Source organism: Ptychodera flava, chromosome 11, assembly GCF_041260155.1.
Source record: "Ptychodera flava strain L36383 chromosome 11, AS_Pfla_20210202, whole genome shotgun sequence".
NCBI lineage: Eukaryota > Metazoa > Hemichordata > Enteropneusta > Ptychoderidae > Ptychodera > Ptychodera flava.
Genome location: NC_091938.1, coordinates 27,103,775 through 27,130,815, shown reverse-complemented (window position 1 = coordinate 27,130,815; position 27,041 = coordinate 27,103,775). Strand labels below are relative to the sequence as shown.

The 27,041-nt window shown below is 37.7% G+C and overlaps 1 protein-coding gene across 1 annotated transcript in view; it reads left to right on the top strand.

The window, feature by feature from the left end:
• LOC139143975 (low-density lipoprotein receptor-related protein 2-like) overlaps nt 1-27,041 on the top strand; it is a 46,009-nt gene that overhangs the window by 4,539 nt on the left and 14,429 nt on the right. Inside the window, exons 2-18 of the mRNA XM_070714602.1 lie at nt 8,637-8,768; nt 9,271-9,668; nt 16,510-16,629; nt 16,848-16,970; nt 17,469-17,594; nt 19,095-19,208; nt 19,450-19,566; nt 20,425-20,544; nt 21,176-21,262; nt 21,603-21,863; nt 22,712-22,960; nt 23,311-23,556; nt 24,067-24,309; nt 24,690-24,806; nt 25,142-25,270; nt 25,755-25,865; nt 26,423-26,539. Of these exons, the coding sequence (XP_070570703.1) occupies nt 8,701-8,768; nt 9,271-9,668; nt 16,510-16,629; nt 16,848-16,970; nt 17,469-17,594; nt 19,095-19,208; nt 19,450-19,566; nt 20,425-20,544; nt 21,176-21,262; nt 21,603-21,863; nt 22,712-22,960; nt 23,311-23,556; nt 24,067-24,309; nt 24,690-24,806; nt 25,142-25,270; nt 25,755-25,865; nt 26,423-26,539 (2,746 nt within the window). The 5' untranslated portion in view covers nt 8,637-8,700. The remainder of the gene's footprint in view (nt 1-8,636; nt 8,769-9,270; nt 9,669-16,509; nt 16,630-16,847; nt 16,971-17,468; nt 17,595-19,094; nt 19,209-19,449; nt 19,567-20,424; nt 20,545-21,175; nt 21,263-21,602; nt 21,864-22,711; nt 22,961-23,310; nt 23,557-24,066; nt 24,310-24,689; nt 24,807-25,141; nt 25,271-25,754; nt 25,866-26,422; nt 26,540-27,041) is intronic.

The following is a 27,041-nucleotide window of genomic DNA, read 5'->3' as shown; positions in this document are numbered from 1 at the left end:
ATTTTGATTCTCGGAAGTTTTCTTTGACATGGCTCGAGTAATGGCACATGAAGGAAATAAATCGGGTATCTCTTGTTCAATTGGCTCTGGATCCTGATCTAAACTAGGATTATCAGTCACAAGTGGATTAGTAATGACCTTGTCCCCAGCAAGGTCGTTTCCAAGAAGAAGGTGAATCCCTTCAAAAGGCAAAAAAGGCCTAATACCTAAAGCCACAGGTCCAGAAACAAAGTCCGAAGACAAATAGACATTATGGAGAGGAACAGGAATGTAGTCATTACAATCTACCCCCTTAATAAGAACTTTAGAACCTGAAATGACTTTTCAGAAAATGGCAGGGTATCTGCCAACAAAGAGACTGGGAAGCCCCGGTATCTCTTAAAATTTTGACAGGGGTAGCGGAAGAGAAATCACTAGAAAGTGATATAAAACCATTATGAATAAATGGCTCGAAAATACCCATAATGCTATCTTGAGAAGAATTGACCTTGACCTCATTAATTGGGGATGAGAGGGGTTTAACCTCAGAAAATGTGTTGCACACATTATTAGACTCTAATTGAGTTGATGAAGAAATAAAGCCGGTTGGCTTAGATCCACTTTGACCACTTTGACCTTCACGTTTTCTTTTCAATTTGAAACACTCTGACATTAAATGGCCGTCTTTCTTACAATAATTACAGAAAGTGTACCAAACTGTTTGTCAGAAGGAGATTGAGACTTGGGATCTGATGATGTGGGAGTGTTACTTGAACTCTGTGAACTGTTGTCATTTGATTTTCTACTCTCCTTTGAAAAATTCTTGGATGAAAAGGAGGAGTTAAATTTACCTGCATTGTTTCTGTATGAAAAGGACTGGGATGGTTTGCTGAGAAATGAAGATTTGTGGGTCAACGAATAATCATCGGCCAAACGTGCAGCAACCTCCAATGTATCTGCCTTTTGTTCATTGATAAACGTCTTGATGTCACTCCGGATGCACCTTTAAATTCCTCAATCAAAACAAGTTGTCGTAATTTGTCATAATTCTGACTGACCTTTTCAGAAGAACACCAGCGATCAAACAGTTGTTCTTTGTTCGAGCAAATTCAACATAAGTTTGGTCTTTCGCCTTCTCACAATCCCTAAATTTCTGACGGTACGCTTCAGGCACCAACTCATAACCCTTGAGAATTAATTCCTTCACAGAATCATAATTTGAAGCCTGCTCTACTGACAACTGAATGTAAATTTCTCTGGCTTTACCCACCAAAGCACTCTGCAAAAGCATAGACCAGGACTCCTTAGGCACACTCTTAGCAATTCAGACTCTGAGCAATTTTCTCAAAATGGAGAAATATTTGTCAACATCCTTTTCTTGGAAAGGGGGAACTAACCTGAAATGCTTAGTGATGTCAAACTTGTCCGAAGGGAAGAATTTTCCTGACTGTCCAAGCTCTAAACGTTTTATTTCTACCTGTAATCGCTGTTCTTCTATATCGCAATTCTTTTTCTCTCTGTCTTTCTCCCTTTGTCTTTCTTCCATTTGCAATTCTTTTTCTTTCATTTCCAATTCCCTCTCTTTCTGTCTTTCTTCCATTTCTAATCTTTCCTGCCTTTCTTTTCTTTCTGTCTTTCTTCCATTTGCAATTCTTTTCTTTCATTTGTAATTGCATTTGTATTTTTTCTTTTCTAATGCCAATTTTTTAAGCTCCAAATCTGCCTGAATTTCTAATTCTAATTTTTTGAGTTCGAAGGAAGACTCAGGCTCATAATCTTTTAAGGCAGACTCTTCAAAATGGCCAGAATTAACTAAATGTTTTGCAATCTTGAATTGAATTTCTCGCTTGCGCATAGATCTTTTGACATCTACTTTAAGGAAATTGGCCAGTGCAATGAGGTTGTCTTTTCTGAGGGAATTAAATGTGTCCTGATCAAGGTCATCCATAAATTCGTCTGGCTTAAATTCCGCCATGATTAAATTTCGCTGAGTTCACAGTATATAGTAGTTTTGAAAAGGCTGTCAAAATGTTGTCAAACGGCTCAAAATATTCGTATCCCGGACGAGCCCCCAATTTTGTTACGTGCAGAGAAAACGAACAAAAGGGTGAACTCAGCAGTTAACGTTTAAACAAAATTTATTACGAAAATAAAACTAATTGCTAAGTCAGGGATAGAGTACAAGCTTTAAAAGTGTACAGACTACTTATCTCAGCTGGGACGGCAAAGCTCCAGTCTCAGAGTTGTAACAGTCAGTTGGATGAATGAACAGTCCTTGCAGGCTTGAAGCTGCACAAAGTCCACAGTATAAATCCAGCGTTGGCAGTGAAGGTCTTGAAAAGTCTTGAGAATGACTACTGCTGGAGTTTAGTAACACACAAGAGACACGATCCCAAAAGTCTGACTGGAAGCTGAGCGCGTCCCTTTTATAAAGGCATATAAGAACAATCTAGAACTTTTATTGACATGCTAATTACTGTTCTAAAATTATCTCCCTTACACAACTAATCAACTTTCCAGAACATTCCAAACATGACTAATTGAATTCAAGGTTGTGAGGTCATCAAGGGCAGTGACCTTGAGAATGTTCTAGACTAATTGAACTCAGGTCATGATGAGTGTGGGGTAAATGACCTACATAACAGTTTTGTACCAAAATGGCGAAAAATAGCAGAAAAGGCACTAAACATTAATTTTGCTAATTGGAAGGGACAAGAAGTAAGTTTGTTTGTGCTGTATATCCAGCAATGATTTAATTCCGCTTGATGAAATTGCGCTTGAAACGGAACCACGACTGCTGTTCAGTGATATCTAAAGTCACATATAGTATATTTTGAAAATTATGTTTTGTTTTTGTCTTTACCACCCTGTCTGTTTAATAATAACGTGATCCATATCATCGAAATGAATAATGCATTTTCTGTAAGCTGTCAGACAAGTCCGAGACACACTTATTTCAAAACATTGTTAGCCGTTCGTGTATAGTTGACCATTTATTTTCATAATTTTCGTTAAGTAAATTTTGTTACTTAAATATGCGCAGACAAAGTATGAACGTATGAATGGTATTTGATTTCCTTTTGCAGCGTATAACTCGTTTACTTAAATTGTCTTTTTCAAAATGTCAATAATATTATTGATCTCGGGCGCAAACATCAAATTACTGTAACGTCGAGCTTTTCTTTATCTGACGAAAATGAACGTTGTCACAATTTCAAAGGTTATAACTATAGTCATTGGCCAAATATGCCTTCTGTGAACGAGTTGGCGACAGGGAGTCACATCTTCTGTCAATCCTTATTTTTATCTGATAATTCAGCCGGTATGAAAGTATGCACAGCAATTTCAAATCGACCGTTGCGTAATACTGAGGCCAGATAGGTTGCAAATTCGATTTGAAAGAGCCAACCGTCAGGAGACATTGATCATATTAAAATGCATTAGCACAAAGCACTGATCAAATGTTTGCATTCCGGTATGATGTTCATGAATATTGAAGAACTTTGCATCCTTAAAATTGCATTTATCTATTTCGCATGAAATGAAATATAGCTCGATGAAAGATATGCGTTCTGTCTAACAATGGGGTCAATTATGACTACTCTTAAATAAAGATATAAAATAAACAAATGAACGAAAGAAATTCTACAATAAATTCCAAATGTTCTTTATCTGTAATGAGAGTCGATAGACTGGTTCAAGTGGCTGAATTTTTACAAAATATAATCTTTCGCAGCACTTTTAGCTTATTCTCTCTTCTATTTCATACACATGCATTTGAAATTTGGCAGTTAATGTATGGTTTTCCTAGCGATCAAACGCGTTACCTGTCAGTAACACTATTGGAACTAAAATTGGATCTTCATATTTTTCAAATTTCTCAAAAAACGTTAGGCGCCCTATTTCTGAACATTGCAAATTTCAAATTACTCATAAAAGCAAGTTTATAACTTAAAAGAAAAGCTGATGAGGTTACATTTGCAGATTAAAGCGACTTTTACTTTATCATCCAATTATTCAAAAATTAGTTCCAATCAATTCGTAAAATAAGCAGTATATATTTCCATTAACAACACTACTAAGAATTATATTACCATGCCCTGTCCATTGCATTTTAATTGGTCGAGCTGAACCACGTGACTGCCCTCAACTACACAGCAATGGTTTGTTTTCATGCCCGTGAATATGAGTAATATCGTAAACACAGTAACTTTACGGCTAAAACGAAAATTGTGATTTTTACAAAGATCGTAATCAAGCACAAAATAAAATGGAGCATTTGTAGGCCAAGTTTAGACGCTTTTTTCAAAAAAATCTCCGGATTTGCAAAATTCTTGCAGCGCGCGCAATACTCACTGACAAGTTCGTAAATTTTGGCGGTGTTTCGGGGTTCGTTGATAATATAATTGAAGTAACAGACTCTGCTCTGACCATTAACGTCTATTTATGGGCGCGGGCTCGAGGAAAACCAACCGTTAACTTTTGGCTTTTCTCTCGCCCTTGCCCATAAATAAACGTTAATGGTCAGCGCGTCGCCCGCTATTTCTATAGTCACTTCCAAAGATGTTGTTGATTTCAACAGAGTGTTTGGTCATGCATTCATTTTTTTCCGGTTGTACAAGACCCAGAACGGCGCTTCGCTTACATTGACAAACACTCTCTCGGGAAATAAAAGAAAATAATTGAATGTGCCCGAAGTTCCTCTTTTCGGAAATCATGGGACTATCGTCGGAATATCGAAAATGTTCTGAAACCAGTTACCGACTTGGAGAATAAAGTGTTGCGCAAGGGTCCTTTCTCGATATATGCCTCAGCTGTTCTAACAGTCACCTCTCTCACAGATTAGACAAAACATACTTCTAATCAGTTGTGCAGTCTTTTGAGATAAGGCTTTTATAAAATTTAAAGACACTATGACATCATTAAGATAGAACGCGCCTCGGGGACTCTCAAATTTTTACAATTTTTTCTGATCTACCACTTGTGAGAGCTCATTGTAAAGCTCGTGTAGTAAGAAACCTCCACTGCCTTAGTTTTTCGAAAATCGAAAACGTTATTTTTCGACGTAGAGTTAACACAGAAATGGCGGCCATTTCAAAATTCAAATATCGGTGAATGCTGGGTAATCTATTTTGCTACTAAACTTTGCACGGTTAGCCCTGATTTTTATTCTTCATTTGGTATGAAAATGGTTGAAAGTTTCATTGAGGAAAGCTTGAGCAAAGGGTTAAGTCATTTACGTTTGAGTGTACATGCTACTTTGATCATAAATTTGGAGAGAATTTCCAAATACGGCATGATTTTATGTAAGCAAGAATATCAAAATAAAATGGATAAGACCCCTTACATGATCTAAAATTTTCGGTTGTTTGAAATTAATATTTTTCACGACTTTAACCCTTTGAGCGCCAACGTCAACTTTCCTCAGTTTTATAAAATATACCACTGTCAATTTTTTCAGATTTTTGTCAAAACTTTGATAAATAACTGTAGCCAATAAAATATGTTGTCCATTTGGTCTAAAATCATCAAAGGATTTCAGAGAAATTCATAAAAGATTGGTAAAATGTGGCAGTGAAATTTTGGTGGAAAAAATATGGCACTAATAGGGTTAACGAAGGGCAGATCATATTGGTTTCTTTGGTAGGTGAATTGCAAAACATCCATAATTATATGCAACGTCTAACATTCGAAAAAGTATTGTATCTAATACTCTCATCTACATTGTCAACTGCTTGGGTATACCAGAAGTAAATCAAATGAGCAATTATTTTCAGAATCTATGAAAGAGCAAATCAATGTGCATTCTTAAACAATTACGTATACAAAAAATTGCATGGATGCGTCATCCTTTTTTTAATTTATATTGGACGCATCAGTCAATGGTGTTTGCCACGCTACATTTGTATGGTACATGAACGTTATATTAAAAGGGGCCCGAACACTTGTTGTAAGATATTATTCAATGCTTGAGTTCAGTTTCGTCTCTACTTTGAGTTTATATCAAGCCGTGTTGAAGATAATGGTATTTCATCAGAGTTTATCATACTGTACGTAGCGAAAAGCAGGTTCGTACCAACAATTTTAATGAGCTAATTAATTTAGACAGTGTTAGTTAATAATCCGGGTGAAAAGCGTACAAGAAATAAAACCAAGAAGAGCTGTTGTGTTCTCGCACAAATAGGTGTGAAACAGCCAACAAACACACACCCATACGCTGTCTAATTAGGACAGCGTTGCCTCTATACTCTGCCAATGCCACTTTGTTCCGACGCCATTTTGTCAATACTTCTATTAAAATCAGAAAAGGGCAATTTGCATATATCGGAATTGCCACTTATTATCCCTTTTCCATTCACCTTTGTAGCGAAATATCACATTCCATATACATATATTTAACCTACTTATAAATGCTTACTGGTACATATGGCTTGAAGCATTTTGGGTCAACCACCTTTACGATGACATCATCGTCATCCGTGATTCGGTGACACTTTCCATACAGTGCTAGGGAAAGTTTGTGGTATTGAGGCAAATTTCTCCCAAACGCTCGTTGTTATGTCGTTATAGAGATGGGGAGGGACTCTGCAGCCTATGATCGGGCTCTACAAAGTGAACAGTTTGTCTGATCTGTCCCTGCAATTACGCGTTTGTGTTAGGATTATGAAAACGTAATGCATTTTGCAAGGCATGTGTTGTATCTTATGCGGCAAAGCACTTGAAGAGCCAGAAAAACAATCATCATCATCGGTTGTAAATTATATCAATTGAGTATCAACTTGATGAGCTTGCAGACTAATTCAATGAGCGACGACATCTTAAGTCTGTTTCATAGCTTCTCGTTTGGTAGAGCTCGATTGCGACACATTCTAAAGTGAGAAAGTGTCTCACTGTTTCCATCGTTCAAGTAAAATGATCTAGCAATCTTCCAAAGAGATATCACCTTTGAGGACATTATCTCTGCTGAACGGGGAAATGTAATAATGACTATTTTAACGTAGTGATACTAATGTAAGATCTTTGTTTTTAGTACCTGTGTATCATCAGTGTCATTTTATCTTTTTAACCATTTGAAATTTTTATTAAAAGCCGAATATCGAGGAGTTTTGTTCTTTAATTTGATTATATGACCAACAGATCATGACAAATTGCAAACATTCACTTCGTGACGGTGATTTCGAAACGTTTAAGGTTGGTATTTGTTCCTAATTACAGTAATTTTCCGTGTCCTAGATACCACCTTGTTATACATGGATGTTGGACACAATTGGAGTCAGTGTACAATTACGCACATAAAGTACTATCAGGAGTCAACAACGGCGATCATACGTTGATTTGTGTGGGTATTGTTTGCATGCGAAACTCATTCGTAAAAGGCATATTTGCAGGCCGTATGGTGCCCTTAGTGACCGACACAAAAGGCATGTGCCATTATTCAGGCCCAGTCATTTTGGGTGACCTAAATGTGAGAAGACCCTTGGCTCATACTACTGTAACAATGGAGCATTTCCCTTGTTGATCATTGGCGCATAAAGCACAACAGATGAAACTAACAAATAGACAATTTGACATAATTAGTTTCAAATGCCCTGGACTTAGACGCATACCTAATAGCTTCATTTTAGATAATCTCTGTAAATAAATTTACAAATGCAATGATACTGAACATGTCATTCGTATTCTATCAAATACAACCAGATGGTTTTCATTAGGTTTTGTCTGGGAAATATATTAATGATTATATTACCATGCCCTATCCATCACGTTTTAGTTGGTCGAGCTGAACCACGTGACTGCCCACAAATACACAGTAATGGTCTGTTTTCATGCCCATGAATATGAATAATATCGTAAACAAAGTAACTTTTCAGCTAAAACGAATATTGTGATTTGTACAAAGATCATAATCAACCACATAATAAATTGGAGCATTTGTGGACCAAGTTTGAAGTCGACGCTTTTTTTCCGAAAAAATCTCCGGATTTGCATATTTTTTGCAGCGCGCGCACTATTCACTGACAGGTTCTTGGGGCCCCTTTTTCGTTCGCACGGGAAATTTCGTAAATTTTGACGGTTTTGGGGGTTCGTTGATAATATAATGGAATAACAGACTCCGCGCCAAACCTAACGGGCACGGCAAACCTCGTCCATTAATTTTTGGCTTTCCTCTCGCCCATGGCCATAAATAAACGTTAATGGTCAGCGCGTCGCCCGTTATTTCTATGTTTTGCATTGAATCTATGGTTTCAGTTGCGCGAGGAGGATTGAAATATAAAACTTCAGAATTAAATGCAAGAATAAAGTCAAGTTTCTTACCACTACCACATTAAAATCTGAAACGTGTTGTTGGTTTTAGTCAATGCTCTTCTAATCAGTGCATTTTGTTCTATTTGTTTTATAACTGATCCTTAAATAAATACGACAGCCATGAGTTGACATCCACAAGTAAACACTAACAATGTTATTCGGTAGCGAATTTGCAAACAATACTGGGTGGCTATTTTTGGAAGTGTTTTAAGTCTGGAAGCGCAAATGCAGCGGGACATCAAACGAGAGGGTACCGAAGTGACTACCTGCATGGAGGATATCACAGATTGCAAAAGAGGAATCGAAAAAAATATATATATTTAAGCGTGTTCACGTGTTTTCGTTATTAGGTATCGAGATAAAGTATACCAGCGTACTGAGGGAGTTTTCCCCTGTAACCATCCCCCTGTCACTATGGAAGGCAACGGTCAAAACTCATGGATAGCCATGAACCAGTTCAACAAGAAAGGAGAAGCGTATGGGTGAGTCCATAATTTAAAACATTTATGAAAACCGATGAAACATGAGAATAGATGTGCCTACACTAATACCAGACTGTGATACTGCACGAACCGAAAATGTGTTATGGATATCGATAAAACTTGTTATAATTGAGTTTAGTCTTGTTTGAAATGTACGGTTTAAAGAGAAGTATTGTATTACGGTGTATTTAAGAGTTTGTGTACACGAGCAAATGGTGGTGAATCCGATAAACTTGAGCCCAAATTATGTTTATTTATGTATGTCAATATAAAGAGTGAAATTACTGGTGAAATCACCTAAAATGTAGAGGTTCCCGCCCTCCGCAAATCTCTGTTTATTTAAATGCGTAGGTGTTGTTTATTCAAACGTCGCTTTTTAACCAAACCTTGATCATTTTTGTATAGAGCCATTTATAAAGTCAAAGCCCGCGGGCTTAACAGTTGAGAGTTTGTCAAGCTGTGACCTACTACAATAAAATATAAGAAAATGCTCTGTTTACAGATCAGTACAAGCTAAAAGTGAAAGCGACCAAAGTTCTAACGCCGTAACAGACGACGCCCCATCCTCGTACGGAGGCATTATCAAGAAATTCGGCTTGGAAACAACGGCGCATGGTATTCCAAGAATTGCAGGTGCAAAGTCGACGCTGGGTCGACTGATATGGTCACTCTTGTTCATCACGGCCGCCGGCGCTTTCTTGCGGCAATTCATCATTTTGGTGGACCAGTACCGCGGTTATCCTGTCACGGTTCACATAAAAGTGGTGTCCGGATCGTCACTGCTCTTTCCGGCGATCACCGTGTGCAACACGAACAGTTTGAGGAGCTCCGCTGTTCGGGACAGCGTCCATAGAGAGTTGATTACTGCTGTGGAAGGCACGGAGATATTGCCGTACTATGGTAAGAAAGTCTTAGTTGTCATGTAATCGCGTGTTGCTCTTCAACCTTAAACATGTCACATTTGTATTGTAGTGTTTTTGATTATAAAAGTACTGAGATTCCTTGAACATAATCATCATTTGAAAAGCAACAATTCGTGTAAATTGATCGATCAAAAGGCGTTTCATCTTGTGTTATAAACGTCCAAAAGTCAAAATTTTTCCGTAAGGATTTATCTGTAAGGGAGGATGCCGTCAAAGCTCTGCTCAAAGGATACCTGAGACCCCTATTGTACGACCGATGGAACGACTGTATCTAGGGCACGTTGGCGATTGATGAAAGTTAAAAAACTATGTTTGTCAACAATGAATATCGTAATATTTTAAATGTTGCAGCTATGTTGACATGATGCATCTAGATATTGTGCATAAAATAGATTGTTTGTAAACAAGAAAACTGCACACGCGCAGTTCCGACGACACCCTCCCTTTTAAAGACACCTTGTACACGTTTCTACATCCAAATTTTAAGTGCAATGCAAGATGGGTCGTTTGGCACAAGTGTTAAGATGGCGTTGTCATCGCAGGATCACGGGGCTATAAATTGGTGCGTCCAATATAAGAAATAAATAAACGTGATACACTAAACGTTCCCATACTATGAGCACTAACAGTTCATAAGGTATCCGTATACCTCATAAGCTGTTAACTATTTAGTTACTGATTTTCGCCTTGGTGATCGTGACCGACAACTTATGAAGGAGGATAGGATTATCAATAAGCGGATGGACTGTTAAGACAGTCTTTGGTAGATATGGCAGATATTGACTCAGAAACCTGTACAACTACAGTAGTATCATTTTCTTTAGCGAGCCAGATGAATTATTAAGGAACGAACGATTGAAGTAAAATGCAAGAGGACATGTATAATTTCGAGTACAAGTTTAAGTTGGCCCTTCTAGTATTTACTGAACAATTTCCGGCAGGATTGGACACAACAAAGAGCCCTCGTACTTAGGTTTCACTCTACTAGTATGCGTTGGCCTTTACACTTGCCCCTCAAGGTAACATGCTTGTAGCGAGCAATATGATTGCAATTTAAATTTCCCACCCAAAGCCAAATGAATCATACACTTTAACAGAATGCCCTATAGGCATATATGAAACGTCTGCTTTTGTGTGGGTGTGACAGTACAAGTCAAAGTCAATTATTGAGGTTATGATGTCACTCACATCAAAATACATGCGCAGAGCATGGGTCGTGATAAAAAGATCCGGCAGATGCAATTACTTTGTAAAGCGTATTAGCGCTCTGTTCGACATGTAAGATATGAAATACTTCAAAAGAAATACATTATTTTTGATAACGACGTAACACTGAAAATCCCCAGATACCTTCAGCTTATTTTCAGTCCTGAATCTTGTCATGTCTGTCACTTGTGATAAATATCAAATGCCTCGCTTATAATAATGGAATCACATTGTCATAAATAAGTAATACGTTTTGTAAATACCCATTGAAGGGCAGTTTATTGATTCCATAAGGTTATATTCTGTCACCTTGCCATCTTAATCAGTTTCGATCATTTTTTGCTTGAACTCTGAATAACATATGAGGCCAGTGACCTTCAATGGCGGAAGAAAGTAATTGCGCTAGAAATCAACAATTTCGTTTCACCTTCGCTAGCAATTTAATGACAAGTTGTTGTAAATAAGTTTGATGAACATTAAAATGATAAAAATCATTAAAATCATGGTTTCTTAGTGTTAAGGCATGCAGGAAAGCCTGGATCGAATGACCACCTACTAGACAATATAATGTTTCATTTTTTCAGAGTTGATTTCTTTGTAAATGACATGGTATTACCGCTTCGCTGATAGTTACGCATGTCAGTGTTGACAACACCTAATTTTGAAAATATGTCTAGTTCGTCTAACGCCAACGGGGAAACGCGAACCACTGTAAAGAGGACGGTGTTTTTGAATGCGGGGTGACGAAATTTATTCCGTAAATAACGACAGTGAGCCTCATTTTCAGTGCAATACGTCATTTGCCCCCGAACTGATTCATTCGGTGTACATGGACTATACATGAACTGTCCAGGATGAGCTTAACATGAGAATAGCTAAAACTTACCATCACAAACGAACCTAAAACCTGATATGTTTACAGTTTTAGTTGACTCGATGCAGGGATTCCATTTAACATCATCGCTTACTATTATTAATCTGTACATACCCAGTTCTTCGAAATGCGAACCATTGACTCCTGAATATGAGGATGCTCCGTGTACCCGCAACTTTCACCATAATTCAGAATATGGAATTACATTAGAGGGAACATAATGCATGAGAGGTCACCTGACATATGCAGTGAACCTTGTGCATGTCAATATAAATTGGCTATACAACTGGACTGAAACGAGAAAAACATCAATACTCGGAAACTTTAGAGTCTACATATTGTGTTCGGCTGAGTGTGGGTACACTGTAATAGCGGGACATTAAAGTTGTTAAGTTGACACTGATTTTCAAAAACGGAAAGGGTATCTCCTGTTACCTTGAAAATCGAGCATATTTAGATTTCAGGTTTAAAAGAAACCGATAAGTTAACCAAAAATTGTAAAATTACGATTTTTATGCACGTCAAATTTACAATGAGATGTACTTACTTGCAATTATTACTACGGTAATCGTTCTTAACTTGTTCATGGGAGTAAAAACAACTGTCAACATTCTATGTTGCTTGAACACTAATTTTTTTAAACCGGGTTTTCTCTCGACTGCGCAATTGCGCAAATTGCGCATTTTGAGCCATTGTTTGCCCTGAAAAAGATACTGACTGAGCGGAAATCGCGCACCAAACCGGCAAGCAAAGATGTCCGCATATTTAGGATGTCCAAAGCGCATAGTGTAGCGACCTGTGAATTTGCTGTTGTTTCAGGTCGAAATACTCCCTCAGAAAAAACAAAATATCGCCTGTTATTCAGCTTTGGTGACGTGCATGACGTGGAGTGTACGTATCGAAAAGAACAGCCAACGACGTATTTGCGGTTCAGTCATACTAGTGCAATTTGATGTTCATGTTTTTATAGTGATAAGGTTTGAAATCAGAAAACAATCATCAATGATAGGATTATTTTTCGTGAAAAGTGACCCATTCAGGCGGAGAATATTTTCATGGATTTAATTAAACCCCAAAATTAGGACAAACTCGTGTCCAAAATACGTCAAATTCTAGATCTGAAAACCTGTGTGTGACAAATCGGCAGAAGATGGAGAGCAGCCGATCACATCACAAGCTGACAAACATAATGATGTCAATATTATCAAGGTTGCAGATGAGACAGAGACTACGCAACCGAACTTGTTGACGATTGTAATGATATCAGGGAAGCACTTCCTAGGAAGGCAAATCAACATCACCAGTGACTGCCCACTAAAATGTCTAATCTTTCCCTTAATTTTCATGTTTATATAATCATTTCCGCAAGGAAGTCTACCTACAAGTATAGCATCTAGTCGCTTTTTATCTAGAATCGTTACAATGTAACTATTGACGACCAGACATACAACACTACATTGTCTCCAATGACTATGCAAGTCACGGTACTTACACAGAGTGATGACCATCATGTGCGAAATACTGGGTATTATCACTAGATATAGTTATATGATAAAAAGTAAAATTTAGAAAGTAAGCTGAAAGTCTAAAATTGCGATTTGTACCTCGGTGCTCACATCGACGTATTTGACCACGAACATTCCAGGCAGTTCCTTGATCAGATGAAGAAGGGGCAGCGAACTATATTATGACTATGTTGTTCTTGAGAGTGTGATTTTACATGACTTTCACTGTTCATAACTTTAACTGTCACATGTTAGTCTACATAAAGTCTATATAGTGAATGCTGTGTGTGGATATACTCTCAGTGATCCTGGGGTTAAGTAAATGTTTGCACCGTTAGATAGTATGTCAATTTAAAAAGTATTATCAGTATCGCTTTTTGGATCGCGATCACTTAAAATATGGCCAATTTCAGACTTTGTGATGTACATGGTAACTGCAAAAATCTGACTGACATTGATTTCAGCATTGTTCTTATCATCATGATGTCGCTTTCGTGCTATTCGCAAGAGGGTTGCAAGGTTTTGTAAGTGCGTTGTATTATCCCTTTGAGTGTTACGAAAACAATATGGCGCTCGGAAACTCGTGCAAGTACTCCGCCATTTTCCTTTAAGCCGCAGGTTTATTGGTTTACAAAATGCAACAATGTCGACAAAGAGAAACATCAATCTTTGGAAAATTTCCGACATAATGGAAAGTTTTTTGCCACATTTAGTGTATTGTGTTTTTGTTTGTAAAGGATTTATTAACTTACAGTTATGCCAGCAAACACAACCAAATCGCCCTCGGTGACATTTATGTTTCAAAAACTTCTGTCTTTCCGACACCACGTGTTTGGGTCAGATCTAGTTGCCTGTAATATACAGTATTTGGTTCTCTGTGCAACTGTCTTTCAGCTCTTTAGGTGAAATTCATTCACCCAAAATGCCCAACACGACCTGCGCATTTTATACAGTTAGAATAAATTACACGATGACCCCAGAGGCAGGACACGGAGTCAACATAAATGCGGGTAGGCCATAATGCGTTCAGCATTTCAACTTGGGTAAGCTTATATTTGACTTTCCGTTACATCAACTGGTCCATGTACTGCCCTTTTTATTTTGAAAAAAGGAAGGAGGATTCAGTCACCGGTGATATGTAAATTTAAGGACGTAAATAACGAATTTGTATTCAGGACATCACGTTTGACTTTCTGTCGTCAACTTAAAGTGAATGGTGGTTGCAACGCTGTTGAATCTAATGTTTATTGTTTACCTGTGTGAAGGTAAACGAAACGTTCAACGTCACTTTCAAGTTCATCGGTTTTTTACCCAATCTGTTGCTTTGTGGCATGCGTTTGCCTCTAAAATCTGTGATTCCCGCAATGTAACAATAAATTTGCAATTGCCTAACTTCACCTACATACATGTATTATGTGTCTCGCGCCGAGTCGAATGGCACACAGACCATGCAAATACCAAGATCTATTTTATTCGTAAACAACTTTAATCATCTGTCCAATTACCGCTAAAGGTCTCCTATTGCTCAGGTATCACCTGTCCTTGCACCGTAATAAAAAGGAAATGAAACGAGATTAATGAGATTAATTTTCTCCGGGGTAATGTTACAGTAATAAATCTCTCAATTGAAAACAGATACTACCAGGGAGTAAAATAGTCATTAATGATAAAATAATAAATTAGCCAGAAGAATAGCAAGCCGGTAATTAATGTATAGGAAACTCGCCGAGCAAAGATATATGTGAAGGTGCCCCTGCATCTTCTTTGGAAGCTGTTTCATAACATGTAAAGTGTTGTACACACAACATGATCGGAACTCGGAATAATAGTGTCACGTGACCGAGTGGGGCATATAGGTTGTCTTGATACGTACACTGTTGGGTAGAACGTTGGAACAGAAGCAGTAGTAGCTTGTTACTTTGCCATCAAATAAAAAGAAGCTTTTGATCGAATTACGGTGTTGTCAGTCAGGGCCGTTACTACATTCAACTTAAAAGTCAGTGACATTTTCAAAATACTCAAAAATCACAAATTACAGAACTTTTATACATTTATACAGAAAAACGAGACGTTTTCGTAGAAATTATTCCGATTGAAGTGATCTATAAAGTCTGTATGTTTTTGCTGTTTCTTCGATGAATACTATATATTCATCTTTACACTATTATGTCATTTTGTAAAATTTAAGCTGCAAAACGTTCGATTTCATTACCTTCTTCTTATAATTAAAGTCACCTAATTATTTCAATTTACTTCCCCATCACGTCACACGTGGACAGTTTAAAGGATGGGTGTTTCCGGAGGGTAAGGTTTTTACGGCAATTTGCATCCGATAACTTCAAATACACTAAGGGGACGTCTGGAGTAGTTTTCTACAAAGAGAATTAATTTGGCTCAGTTCATGAAATGCGATGAAATCTAGTATGGCATTCTAGAAACCGACTAGCTATGAGTCCATTATATTTATGTAAATTTTACATCTATGATGACCTACACTTATGTAAATTTTACATCTATTATGACCTACACTGCACAACAACATATGTCAGTACTTAAATTGCCAAATATTGTGTACGTGTGGAGAATTTCTGAATCATCTGCGAGGAAATCCTAATTTTTTATCCTTTTCCCAACATTTAGTATATCAGAATCTAGTTAATGTACTATGTTGTCAAAGGTTTTTGGGTTTTTTTTGTTTTTATTTTCAAATTGACGAAATAATCAATGAAATAAGAATGCGGTGAGTTGCCATAAGGTATAATCTAGAACATTAAATTGTCCACTTTCGGATACTACAAATCCAAACATCCTTAAATGAACGAGAATGAAACACTTTACTTCCACATCAATCGGCTTGCAAGATAATGTCCACACATCTTTAAAAATAGCTTCACGGAAATTAATATGGTATATAGCACAGACTGTCTTAATTCCTTAGGCCATTGCAAATCGCTCGCTATCTGCGTGGCTTATTTTAATTTGCAATTCATGTATGAGGTGAAAAGTACTACTAACTTGTTGCACTAAAACGCAAGTTGTTATCTCACAATTATTATGTCCAAAATTAAAAGGCCTTTAAAGATGTTAAACAAAAAAGTTCAAAAACATTGTCTATTTCAATTACCTGTAATCGTTCTGCAGTTTTCTCAAGTATTGGTGCACGGACCAAGTTGCCAGTGATTCACTATTTTCAGAGAGGTAGTCATTTATAAGTATTTTTTTTTCCATTGCAGCGCCATGTTTGGACGGGGATTTCATATGTAATAACGGCATCACTTGCACAAAGTCATACTTCGTGTGTGATGGCGCTGTTCAGTGCCTTGACGGTAGCGATGAAGAAGATTGCGAATATGGTAAGAAAACGAGATGTATGCATGTGTGCAGTTTGTTTAGGTTAATACAAATTAGCTTTACGCTACGTGTTCAGTTTGAAAAATGTGGCAACGGTTATTAATATATAATCAAAGTATGTACTTCCGTTTGATTCATAACTAAACTAAGATTGTTCTGCAGTTACTTCAACGTCACGGGTTTCATGTTTTATTTGACGAGCTTCTTTTATCGTGGATAGGTGAATGTGGCGCCAAATCATACAAATGCCACAAGGGAAGTCCATACGGAGTATGTCTGGAGGAACAACGTGTGTGCGATGGCACCGAGGATTGTTATGATGGGGCCGATGAAAAGTCTTGCGGTAAGGATCTCCTTTGTGAAGTTAAAATTAATATATGCTAATAAATAAAATAGAGTGAGAGGCAGGGACAGAAACAGACAGATAAACTGGCAGACATACAGACATACATACATACAGACAGCGGGAAGGGTAGGAGAGATACAGATAGAATGCCCGACAGATAGAATCAAACAAACATTAACAGAGAATGATAAAAGGCGGACAAAGGGACAGAAAGACATAGATACACAGACAGACAGACAGACAGACAGACAGACAGACAGACAGACAGACAGACAAACACCTGGGGACGAAGAAACAAAGAGAAGCAGAAAGAGAGATTTTGTCCAGAAATTAAAACGACCTGCAATTTAGTTTATAGGGTCACTGATCTGCCATATTAGGGTAATTGTAGTAATTACGTTTATTAGGTAACCCAAAATATCTTAATTCATCACCAGTGAAACTACCAGTTTTCCTGAATAATGTATTTTTCATCCTCCTTTCTTTGTTTTCTAGTTTGCAGCTCTGTCGAATTCGAGTGCACATCGGGTGGAGATCACGGTCATTGCATACCCATCGAGAGGTCGTGTGATGGGGTTGAACATTGCAGAGATGGTGAAGATGAGACTCTGAAAAGCTGTGGTGAGTAGGTGCAAGTTGCCTAATATGGCCTTAAATATGTCAGCTAAGGTCACTCTCATTGATAACGAGGATTGGTTGTATTGCATTTGTGTTTTATATGTATTTAATATTCTTCACATCAGGTGTCGGAAACACAGTCTTATGAACTGATTTTCAGGGAGGAGATATTACAAAGTTTACGATTTGAACGATGTTGAGACAGTGGTATTGGCTGTCGATACAAACGTGACGTTGCAAATAGACAACTATTAAGGCGAGAAATAATAAAGTAAATTGATTCTACAATAAAATTCATGACCATCAAAAAGACTTTTGCAAACAGTACCACTTGGTGGTCAGTGAGTGACATGAAGGGACAAATCACTGTAATCCATAAGTTAAGGTAGAACACACTTCGGGGACAGATATTCCGACTCTCAAACTTTTCAATCCTCTTCTGATCTACTGCTTTCTGGGGTTCATTTTACAGCTCTTGGGGTGTAAGAAAACTTTTCACCGGCTTTAGTTTTTCGAGAATCGAAAATTTTACTTTTTCTCCATAGAGTTAAAACAGGGATTGCGGCCATTTTGAATTTCAAATATCTTTAAATCCAAATACGGTGACCCCCGATTTTTATCTTGATTTTGAAAGAGAATGATTGAAATATTCTTTGAGGAAAGTTTGAGCAAAAGTTTTAAGTCTTTCACTTTCAAAGTGCATGTAAACACGTTATAACTACAAGGACCATTGAAGCTCAAGTCACACTGAAAAGAGAAAAGACCCGACCGTGTGGAAAGGGTGAATGCAAGAGTTTTGGTTTATAATATAAGAATTTATCTACCAGTTAAATCTTAAGAGCGGCATTGGAATGTAAAATACCACAAGAGAATAACACAAAAAAAAACATCTCTGTGAAACAATGTTTGCTGTGATCGAAAATTGTGGGCCTCTGTGTCCGTGGTTAGTTCCGTTTAAAATCGAAAGACGCTACAGACGCTGACGGTTGAACCAGATAACAGCGGCAAGTTATACTCTGGGTATTTGCTTTGTCACGAAAGTGAAGTCATTCTAACAAGTTCAGCCCATCACAAATGAGAACGTGACTGTTACACCGACGAGAAAAAAAATGTATTCACATAAAATACAGAATCATTAAAGTTATATCCTAAATATTGAGTCGATTATCGTCGATATTAAGTATTCCTGGCACCACAAATCTAAATTAAACACATGCCGTACGACGTTCGGGTATACTTTGTATGTATAATCGCTGGTGATATACAAAAATAGTTGAATAATGATATGGTTTAGCTTACCTTTTTATTTAAATCATTATACGTTAAACGAAGATTAACACCTGGAATAATATCGATTTTGAGTCAGCCGAGTCTTGTGAAGGATGACGTAAATTTTGTTTAACTCATTACAGTCACGTCGTTGAGTGCAAAAGACTACCCTGCTTTATTGTGAAAAGATTTGCATATCAATAACTATGTAACTTTATTCTCCTTTCCGCGCAGGTAATGAACATGGCATTCTGTGCGACGGCACCAGACGAATCCCTTCCCATTGGATATGTGACAACGTCCCCGACTGTTTGGATCTCAGTGATGAAATGACGTGCATCTCACATGGTGAGAATTGATCATGTTCAAGGTTGAATTTCTAACAGTGTTCATTAAAAAAAACTTCAAAATATGATGGTTCTTGGACAAACTTGTACAGCAAGTTATGAAATGATGCACGCATTGGAAACCTGATATGATCAAGGATTTACACCCGAAGGGTCAACAATAATGGTTTTGTTAAACATTATTCTTCCATTTTGTTTGTTTGTTTGTTGTTTGTTTGATGAATTGTATTTATTTCTCACAGAGAGCTGCATGCCGGGACTGTTTACCTGTGCAAACAGTAAGTGTGTGTTAATGAAGAAGACGTGCGATTTTGTCAACGACTGCGGTGACTGGAGCGACGAGGCGAATTGTACAGATGGTAAGTATTCTCATACCCACAGGGCAGGCTCTTTATCGAAGCCAACCTATCAAATACTGTTCCTCAAAGATAGAGCTGCTGTTTTTCTTTCTGCTCACGCTTGAGTTTGACAAATGCTTTTTCTGTCCAACTGCACTTTTTCCTCGCTGTATATAAAGATTAAAGGTATACAGTCACCTGTAATCTAAATATGCCCATATATGGTCAAAGGGGCGTTCCTTTGTATTAAAAATGCCTATGTGAGGGCGCTGTTTTTAAAAAGCGGACACCCGCTTAAAATCTGTGATTGGCTAGATTTTCTCTTTCCATGGTAACTGTGGCAAAATTGGAACAGGTGACTGTATACCTTTAAAGGAATACAGTCGTCCGGACTGCACAAGGTCGTATGTGACCCATATGACCAATGTTATCACTGTGTGCAAAGTACGATGGTGATTGATGAAAGTTAAAACATGTCTGTCATAATCTACATTGTATAATTTAAATGTTGCAGCTATGACGATGAGGTACATTGTTTGTAAAAAAGAAAGTCGCACAGGTGCAGTTCCGACGACTGTTTGTCTTTAAAAGAAACACGTGTATAGATCATATTTAAAGGCACAGTTAGTTCATGGACTGTTGATCAACTATGGTGAACTTCTGCAACAAGAACGAAAGACAAACTATCTTTCTGTTTGACAAGACACTGTTCGTCGTTTTTGAGCGTCTGGAAAATTCCTTAGGTACAGAATAGCTACATAGTCACAAGAATTTTTTATTCATTCATTTATTCATTCATTATATATTTATTCATTTATTTTTATTTTTTATTTATTTATTTATCTATTTGAAAAACTAATTGCAGTTGCTTAATTTAAGTTCAATGTCAGGGCAATTCAACACGTTGTCCGGACGGTGAATGTGCGGAGTCTCTAGAATCGTGTGATTTGTACATGGGTTGTGGTGGCACTACTCGAACAGAAGATTGTATAAAAAGCAGTAAGTTTGCCTCAAACAAATTTTTGAACAATTATTTAACACTCTTCTCATGTGTTCAATCATAAAGTGCTATCAAAAATAAATTAGTTAAAGTAATGTTAAATCAAAGTAATTTTTGTTCGTCCCGACGGACACATGGTACTACAGTTTATTAATAGATGTGCTATTGATATTACACGGGTCAATATGATAATCTCTATGTTTCAAATTAAAAAAAAAACACTATTATTTTTAGCAAACGATGCTTTCATTTTGTACCCGCAGAAAGTCTCACCTCCACCAAAGTCATTCAGTGGACATGAACTGTCATGGCCTTCTGATTAATGCATAAAATGAGACACAGCGTGATATTGAAAATTACAGACTATTCAAAAACGTGACGGAATGTTTTTAAATAAATAATTTATAAAGCAGACGACAATTTGAGTCGATGTCTGGCGGTAAATATGACCTTGGTTAAAGGTTATACATAGCAGCAACAAGAACGAATACCCTCTTATCTTCGTATTTAAGATCTAGGCCTAAACTGTAGGCCTGTTTATCAACTTGATTTTCAAAGACATGTTGTTTATACTCACATCAACAAAGTAGGAGATAGTTTATGATTTTTGTATGATGGTAATGTCTACAGCACCATGTCCTGGACGGTTGGTTCGTTGTAAGGATGGCAGATGCGTGGACCGCAAGACTGGCTGTGACGACACTGGTGGGCTGCCCGGTAGGTATATAGTTCACATCAAACATTTTATTTCACCCAAGAGGGCACTAAGGAGATGCGTGACAGTAAGAACTGTATGATATGTGACCAAAAACATCATAAGGAATTGAAAGTTCATGTGACTGGCATAAACTATGACAAGTATGCACGACTGAAAAAAAATTCATTGTCTATAATCAACTTTTGACAGCCCCATGACAACAAAAGTGTGAGCTGTAATTAACACAATGACCTGCTCAATACACCGTAAAGTTTGCTTTTGCATCAGCGAGGTGTTGAATCTCAACAGCTGACACGCGAATTGCCATTACTTTCCTTTCTCCTAAAATCCTCGAAATAGAATCTTCCAACAATACCTATCCCGAGAGTGAGTTTGAGAAGACATTCGGACGGACGCTCATGGCGTTGCCGAGGAAGGTGCTGACGTCACAAACAGAGACAGAGTGCCTAATGGCGTGTTTGGAGGAGAGAGGTTTTGTCTGTCGCTCAGTCAATAGCATGCCCTCAACTTCACTGTGCGAACTCTTTGAGTACAGCAAAACTTTAATGCCAGGTGCGCTGTTGATGGCAGACGATATTGTCTACTATGAGAACAGGAAAGGTAAGAAAGCACATGAAATTGAAACTAGATGAATAGAGAACATAAAGCGAAGTTTGTAATTTTTAGAGAATTATAAGTGTTAACTCAGTCACAACGGCTGAGTTTTGTGTTCACTTTGATTCTCGTTCTTTAACCCAGACATCGGTCGACACTCAAGCCTGGACACGATATTACAAAATACTTCTGAAATGCCATCGCTTTGTAGATTCCTCCGCCACAATTACGATTCTTTCTTCATCATCCCTTAAACAGATCGCTCGTCGAAATACTGACAATTGCTTGACAACTTTCACGTTGAGGGCGCCATGATTCCAATGCACAGGTACAAAATCTCAAAGGACCGTGTATAATTAAAGCATGCGCGTGGACAGTGCAACTCATTCTGTTTAACTTCGATTCCCACCCCTAACTTCCCGTAATGAACATTTTTGAGGGCTTAAGTCCGGCAGAGCGCATAGTTCGTCCGACTTCGCCCTCGATAAAGAAAAATGAGCCAGCCCGTCCCCTGGGTCCTTACGCAATGAGTGTTGTTTGATAATCTCGTGTTTCAATTATCCTAGGCCCATAATGGTTAGTTATCACTAAGTGCATCATTTCGACGTTTATCTCAACAATCTCTTAAAAGCTAGGTTAATAAATTTAATTAATCTTAGAGCGTCCGACCCCCTTGCATGGAATTAGATTCAATGATAATTTAATTACTTTAAGTAAGAATTAGCATGTCAACCATAAAGGAAAGAAAAACACATACAATTTCAGTTGAAATCACAAATAATTACTAGGCGTAAATGCATTGGTATGTATTTTTATTTCCTTTATGATTAATATGAAATTCTTCTTCTTTACAGCAAATTATCCCTTCAACATGGTGACGTCACATCGTGGCTATGCCATGCATGGATACACCGAGGTCAAGATCACGGACATTGAGCAGGAGGGGTGCATCCGGGCATGTTTAGAAACTCCCGGCTTTCTTTGCCGGTCTGTGGACTACTTTAAACTTCCCAAGATCTGCTACGTCAACGCGGAGAATCCATGGAGTGCGGAGACTGCCCTTGAGCATGATAGCTTATTCGACCACTACACTATACGTGCCGGTAAGAACTTATTCTGTTTGATATACAGCGCAGAAAGGGCCACGTGATTTTTTCCCAGTTAATAATTTAAAACAAATATACATTCGATTTTCTAAATTTTCATATTCGATTTCACAATTTCTTTAAACATGGGAAAATCGACAAGAAAATGGGTAGGCAATCCCTGATTCAACAATCAACCTCTTCAGTAAACCCTTAATTTAAAATTTTGTATGTTACATTCTACTGTAATTACCTATTTCAAATAGGTCACTCAGTTTATTGGGAGCAAAAATTTGTCGCACAGACCAAGCTTTACAAATGATAAACCTCAAATGTTTTGAGCTTTGCTACATTTATCTTGTTGACAGAAACCTATCCCTACAACCAGTTCAGGGAATATCCCGGTTTTATGACCAACTTGATCGACTGGAAGAGAGAGACACCGGATTCCCTCCTGAAATGTCTGTCTCTCTGCATGAACCAAACCACCTTCGATTGCGTGGGCGTTGATTGGTCGACGAGCGGACTCTGTCTCATGCTGAAGGAGCCCATGACGTCACCAAATGTTGAACTGGTACCGAACGCCGAGTTTTCTCACTATGAGGTCATAGACGGTAAGTCTATAATATTTGCTTGTGACAAGGATAAATTTTGACCTACTTACCCTGTTTAATATAAATGCAGGATAAATTGAATCTGAATAAGTAACTAGTTTGGGGTGTAAAGGATTATGTCCAAGCCATCTGTTCAATTTTTCTCACTGTCATAAAAAAGATTAATTATAAGCAATAAAGCAAGATCAAATGCAGTTTAGACATAGGTTACTGAGGTGACGAGAGGAAAATCGTGGATGAAAAATGCATCGAAATCAAGTTGCATCAGAAATTAGTTGAGCGACGGATCTGCAATTTCGTTCTCAGGTGCAGCGCGAGATTATGACATGATAGAGTGCCGCGATTGCAGATGAAAAAAAAAGACATTCTTAACAAATGGTTAGTTCCTCCACTCTCACGACAAACACTATGCCTAAGTCAACAGCACTTATTTGAAAAATACATACCGGCAGATTTTCTGGTTCAATAGTCTGTGAGTCATGCTGGGAATGACCTTTCCATTGTTTTCAGCATATCCTAGGAGTTTCTTCCGTAAGACTGTGAGCAGCGCCCTCACGTCATACAACGACCACATTATTCGCAAAGTTAGTTTGGACACGTGTTTACGGTTCTGCCTAGAGGGACCGGATTTTGTGTGCCACTCCGCTGATTATGCAAAATCCGGAAACTGTTATATGAGCACTGAAACTCCAAACACCACAGAATCTGGACTCGGAGTTTATACGGCAACAAATTACTATCAAAGCAAAAACGGTAAGTCACAAGTCACGATTTAGGAATATTAGTGTCACGTGTTTAAGCGTTAATTATTTGGTAGGTTGTCTATGTACTATGAGTTTTTTGTGTCAGCTTAAATTGAAATTTTGCATTACGTCAGAACCATTTTAACCATTGCAAGCGCTATGTAATACTGTTTGTGTGCATGTGCGTATGAACTCACCCTTTACATCTGTATTGTACCCAAACTGTTTCTAGGATACATATTTTGAAACTTCGCCTGAAAAAAAAATTTGACATGATAGGAATTTTCACTAGCAGGGGCGACATATTGCATCTTTGCAATGATTCTTCCAGCCAAAATTTATAATAATTCAGTGGAGTCTTTAAAGATGTCGATTAACCACTTTTAACAGCCGTTTGTCTGGAAGAGGATTTTTCATGTGACCACGGATGGGAATGTATCAAATCAGCGCTGATCTGTGACGGAACACGCCACTGTGCGGATGGCAGCGATGAGAAGTATTGCAAAGGTAGCCATCTTTTGGTTTTCTTCACAATCTTATTTTTTGATGTTATGTCAATGACCCATGAGAGAAAATTTTATGAAATTGTTCTCAATACAAGCCTAGAAAAAAGAAAGAACACGAAACACACTCTACAAATTGAATCTTAGGGCGTAGCACGTGTGAAAGTTATTGAGCAAAATTCATGATAAAATAGAGAGCAAACTCTTCTGACACATTTAAGAATTTCACAGTAAATAAAGGTTTACAAAATATGAATTATACACAAACATCATTGAGTAGAGCTATAGGTGTACCTTGTAAGATATTTTAATAACTGTGTTTGCTATTATTACGACTAGGTTGTAAAGATGGCGAATTTCTTTGTGAGAAGGGATCATTTCACCGGGAGAAGTGCATTTCTATGGATCGTGTGTGTGATGGATATCGTGATTGTATTGATGGCTCCGATGAAACCAGGGAGCAGTGTCGTGAGTATTTATGATGCAATTCTATTGAGTAAAGATTGGAGTTTGATGCACTTATGATATACATTCTTCAGCAGAGTTTCAACATTTCTGTACATTATTAAATGTACATCGATATCGCCAAAACACAGTACGCTCCGCAAAAAGAGCATTGTATTTCATTCCGTGTTAGATTGCGCTACAAAGAATGTTGTTACAACGTTCATCTTTACATATGGGCAATATTCCATTTGCACCATGGGTAAGTGCAGTGTGCATAACTTCAATTTACACAAACTATGAAAAATGAGCATTTCCATGCAATGTCCATGCAATGTCAGGTAATGCTTTAAGTTACATGCTTTGGAGGTACGTCTCGGCAAGAACTACCCTTGTTGCATGAGTTTTTGAAAGTTGCCGATTACCATAGAGGACAACAATGACTAAAAAAATGAAACAAACAGGACCTGTAGGAAATTAACCAGTCTATGCTTACATATTTCTTCAGAGATTTGCCGAGGTTTCCTGTGTGATAAGACACTTTGCATTCGGGATTCAAAAGTCTGTGATTACATAATTGACTGTGAAGATGGTACTGACGAAAGTAGCTGTTATTATCGTAAGTAATATAAAGTTTTTCCTGAAATTTAAAACAATAATTAGCAAAACTGGATATGTGAAAGGGACATGTTGTTTTTCCCCTTCAATGTGTGTTCTCGGTAAATATTGGACTTGCCTGCACCGAGTGGCACCAATATTCGACAAAATGATACATAACATAATCAGTAAAAACGAAATGCACAACAATCAGTGACATATCCATGTTTAACATACCAGTGCTTGACATATGGAGCTTCTAATATCTCTATGCCAGGGAGGGCGCTTTTTCATACTTACTGTGCATGCAACAGACTCTCAACCCGCGGACAATGGGTAAACGGGATATTTTCGAGGCTTCTGTTTCACCCAAAGTCTCTTGATGTGAAATTACTATGATTATTCAGGTTACTGTGACACAAAATATCAGATTACATAATCGGCATAAAGTACTGATCGCAATATGCATACACCAGTTTCTCCTTTGTCGTTTTAGCGGTGTGTATTGTTGCTCAGTGACGTCATTGCGGTGACTAGAATTCAGGACTGATTTCAATATACCATTTTTTTCCCTTTTAGGTCCCTGTCATGACGATGAACACACGTGTTCCAATGAGATGTGCATTCCCATGGAAAAGGTATGTGACGGTGAAAACGACTGTTACGATTGGACGGAAGAATGGAACTGCGAATACAGTAAGTTAACGAACAAGCACGATATTTATTACCACCAATGCACTCATGTGCCTCCATGGCCACTGTAAATCGTGATATGATTTGTTGCCATGGAAACTTTGAAACCACGACTGCACACCATTTACCATTGAGCTGCAAAGGAATTGGCCAAATCATCAATGCGGTTTAAGGAATTGGAGCTTAATTAATTTCGTGTTTTGCGACTAGAGTCAGCTTCAAGTTAAACACACTTTACTCTACCTCGCTAATAAAAGACGTAAACTTTTGCTCAAACTTTCCACATATTTCAACCATTTTCTTTCAAATCAAGAATACAAATCTGGGGGTCACTGTGCAAATTATGGTACTACAGAAACAAATTACCAATTTGAAAGATAAACCGATTTTTGACATTCAAAATGGACGCCATCCCTGTGTTAACTCTATTGAGAAAAAAACTAAAATTTCGATTTTACTGAGACGGTGAAAAGTCTTCTTACAAAAAGAGCTTTAAAATTAACCC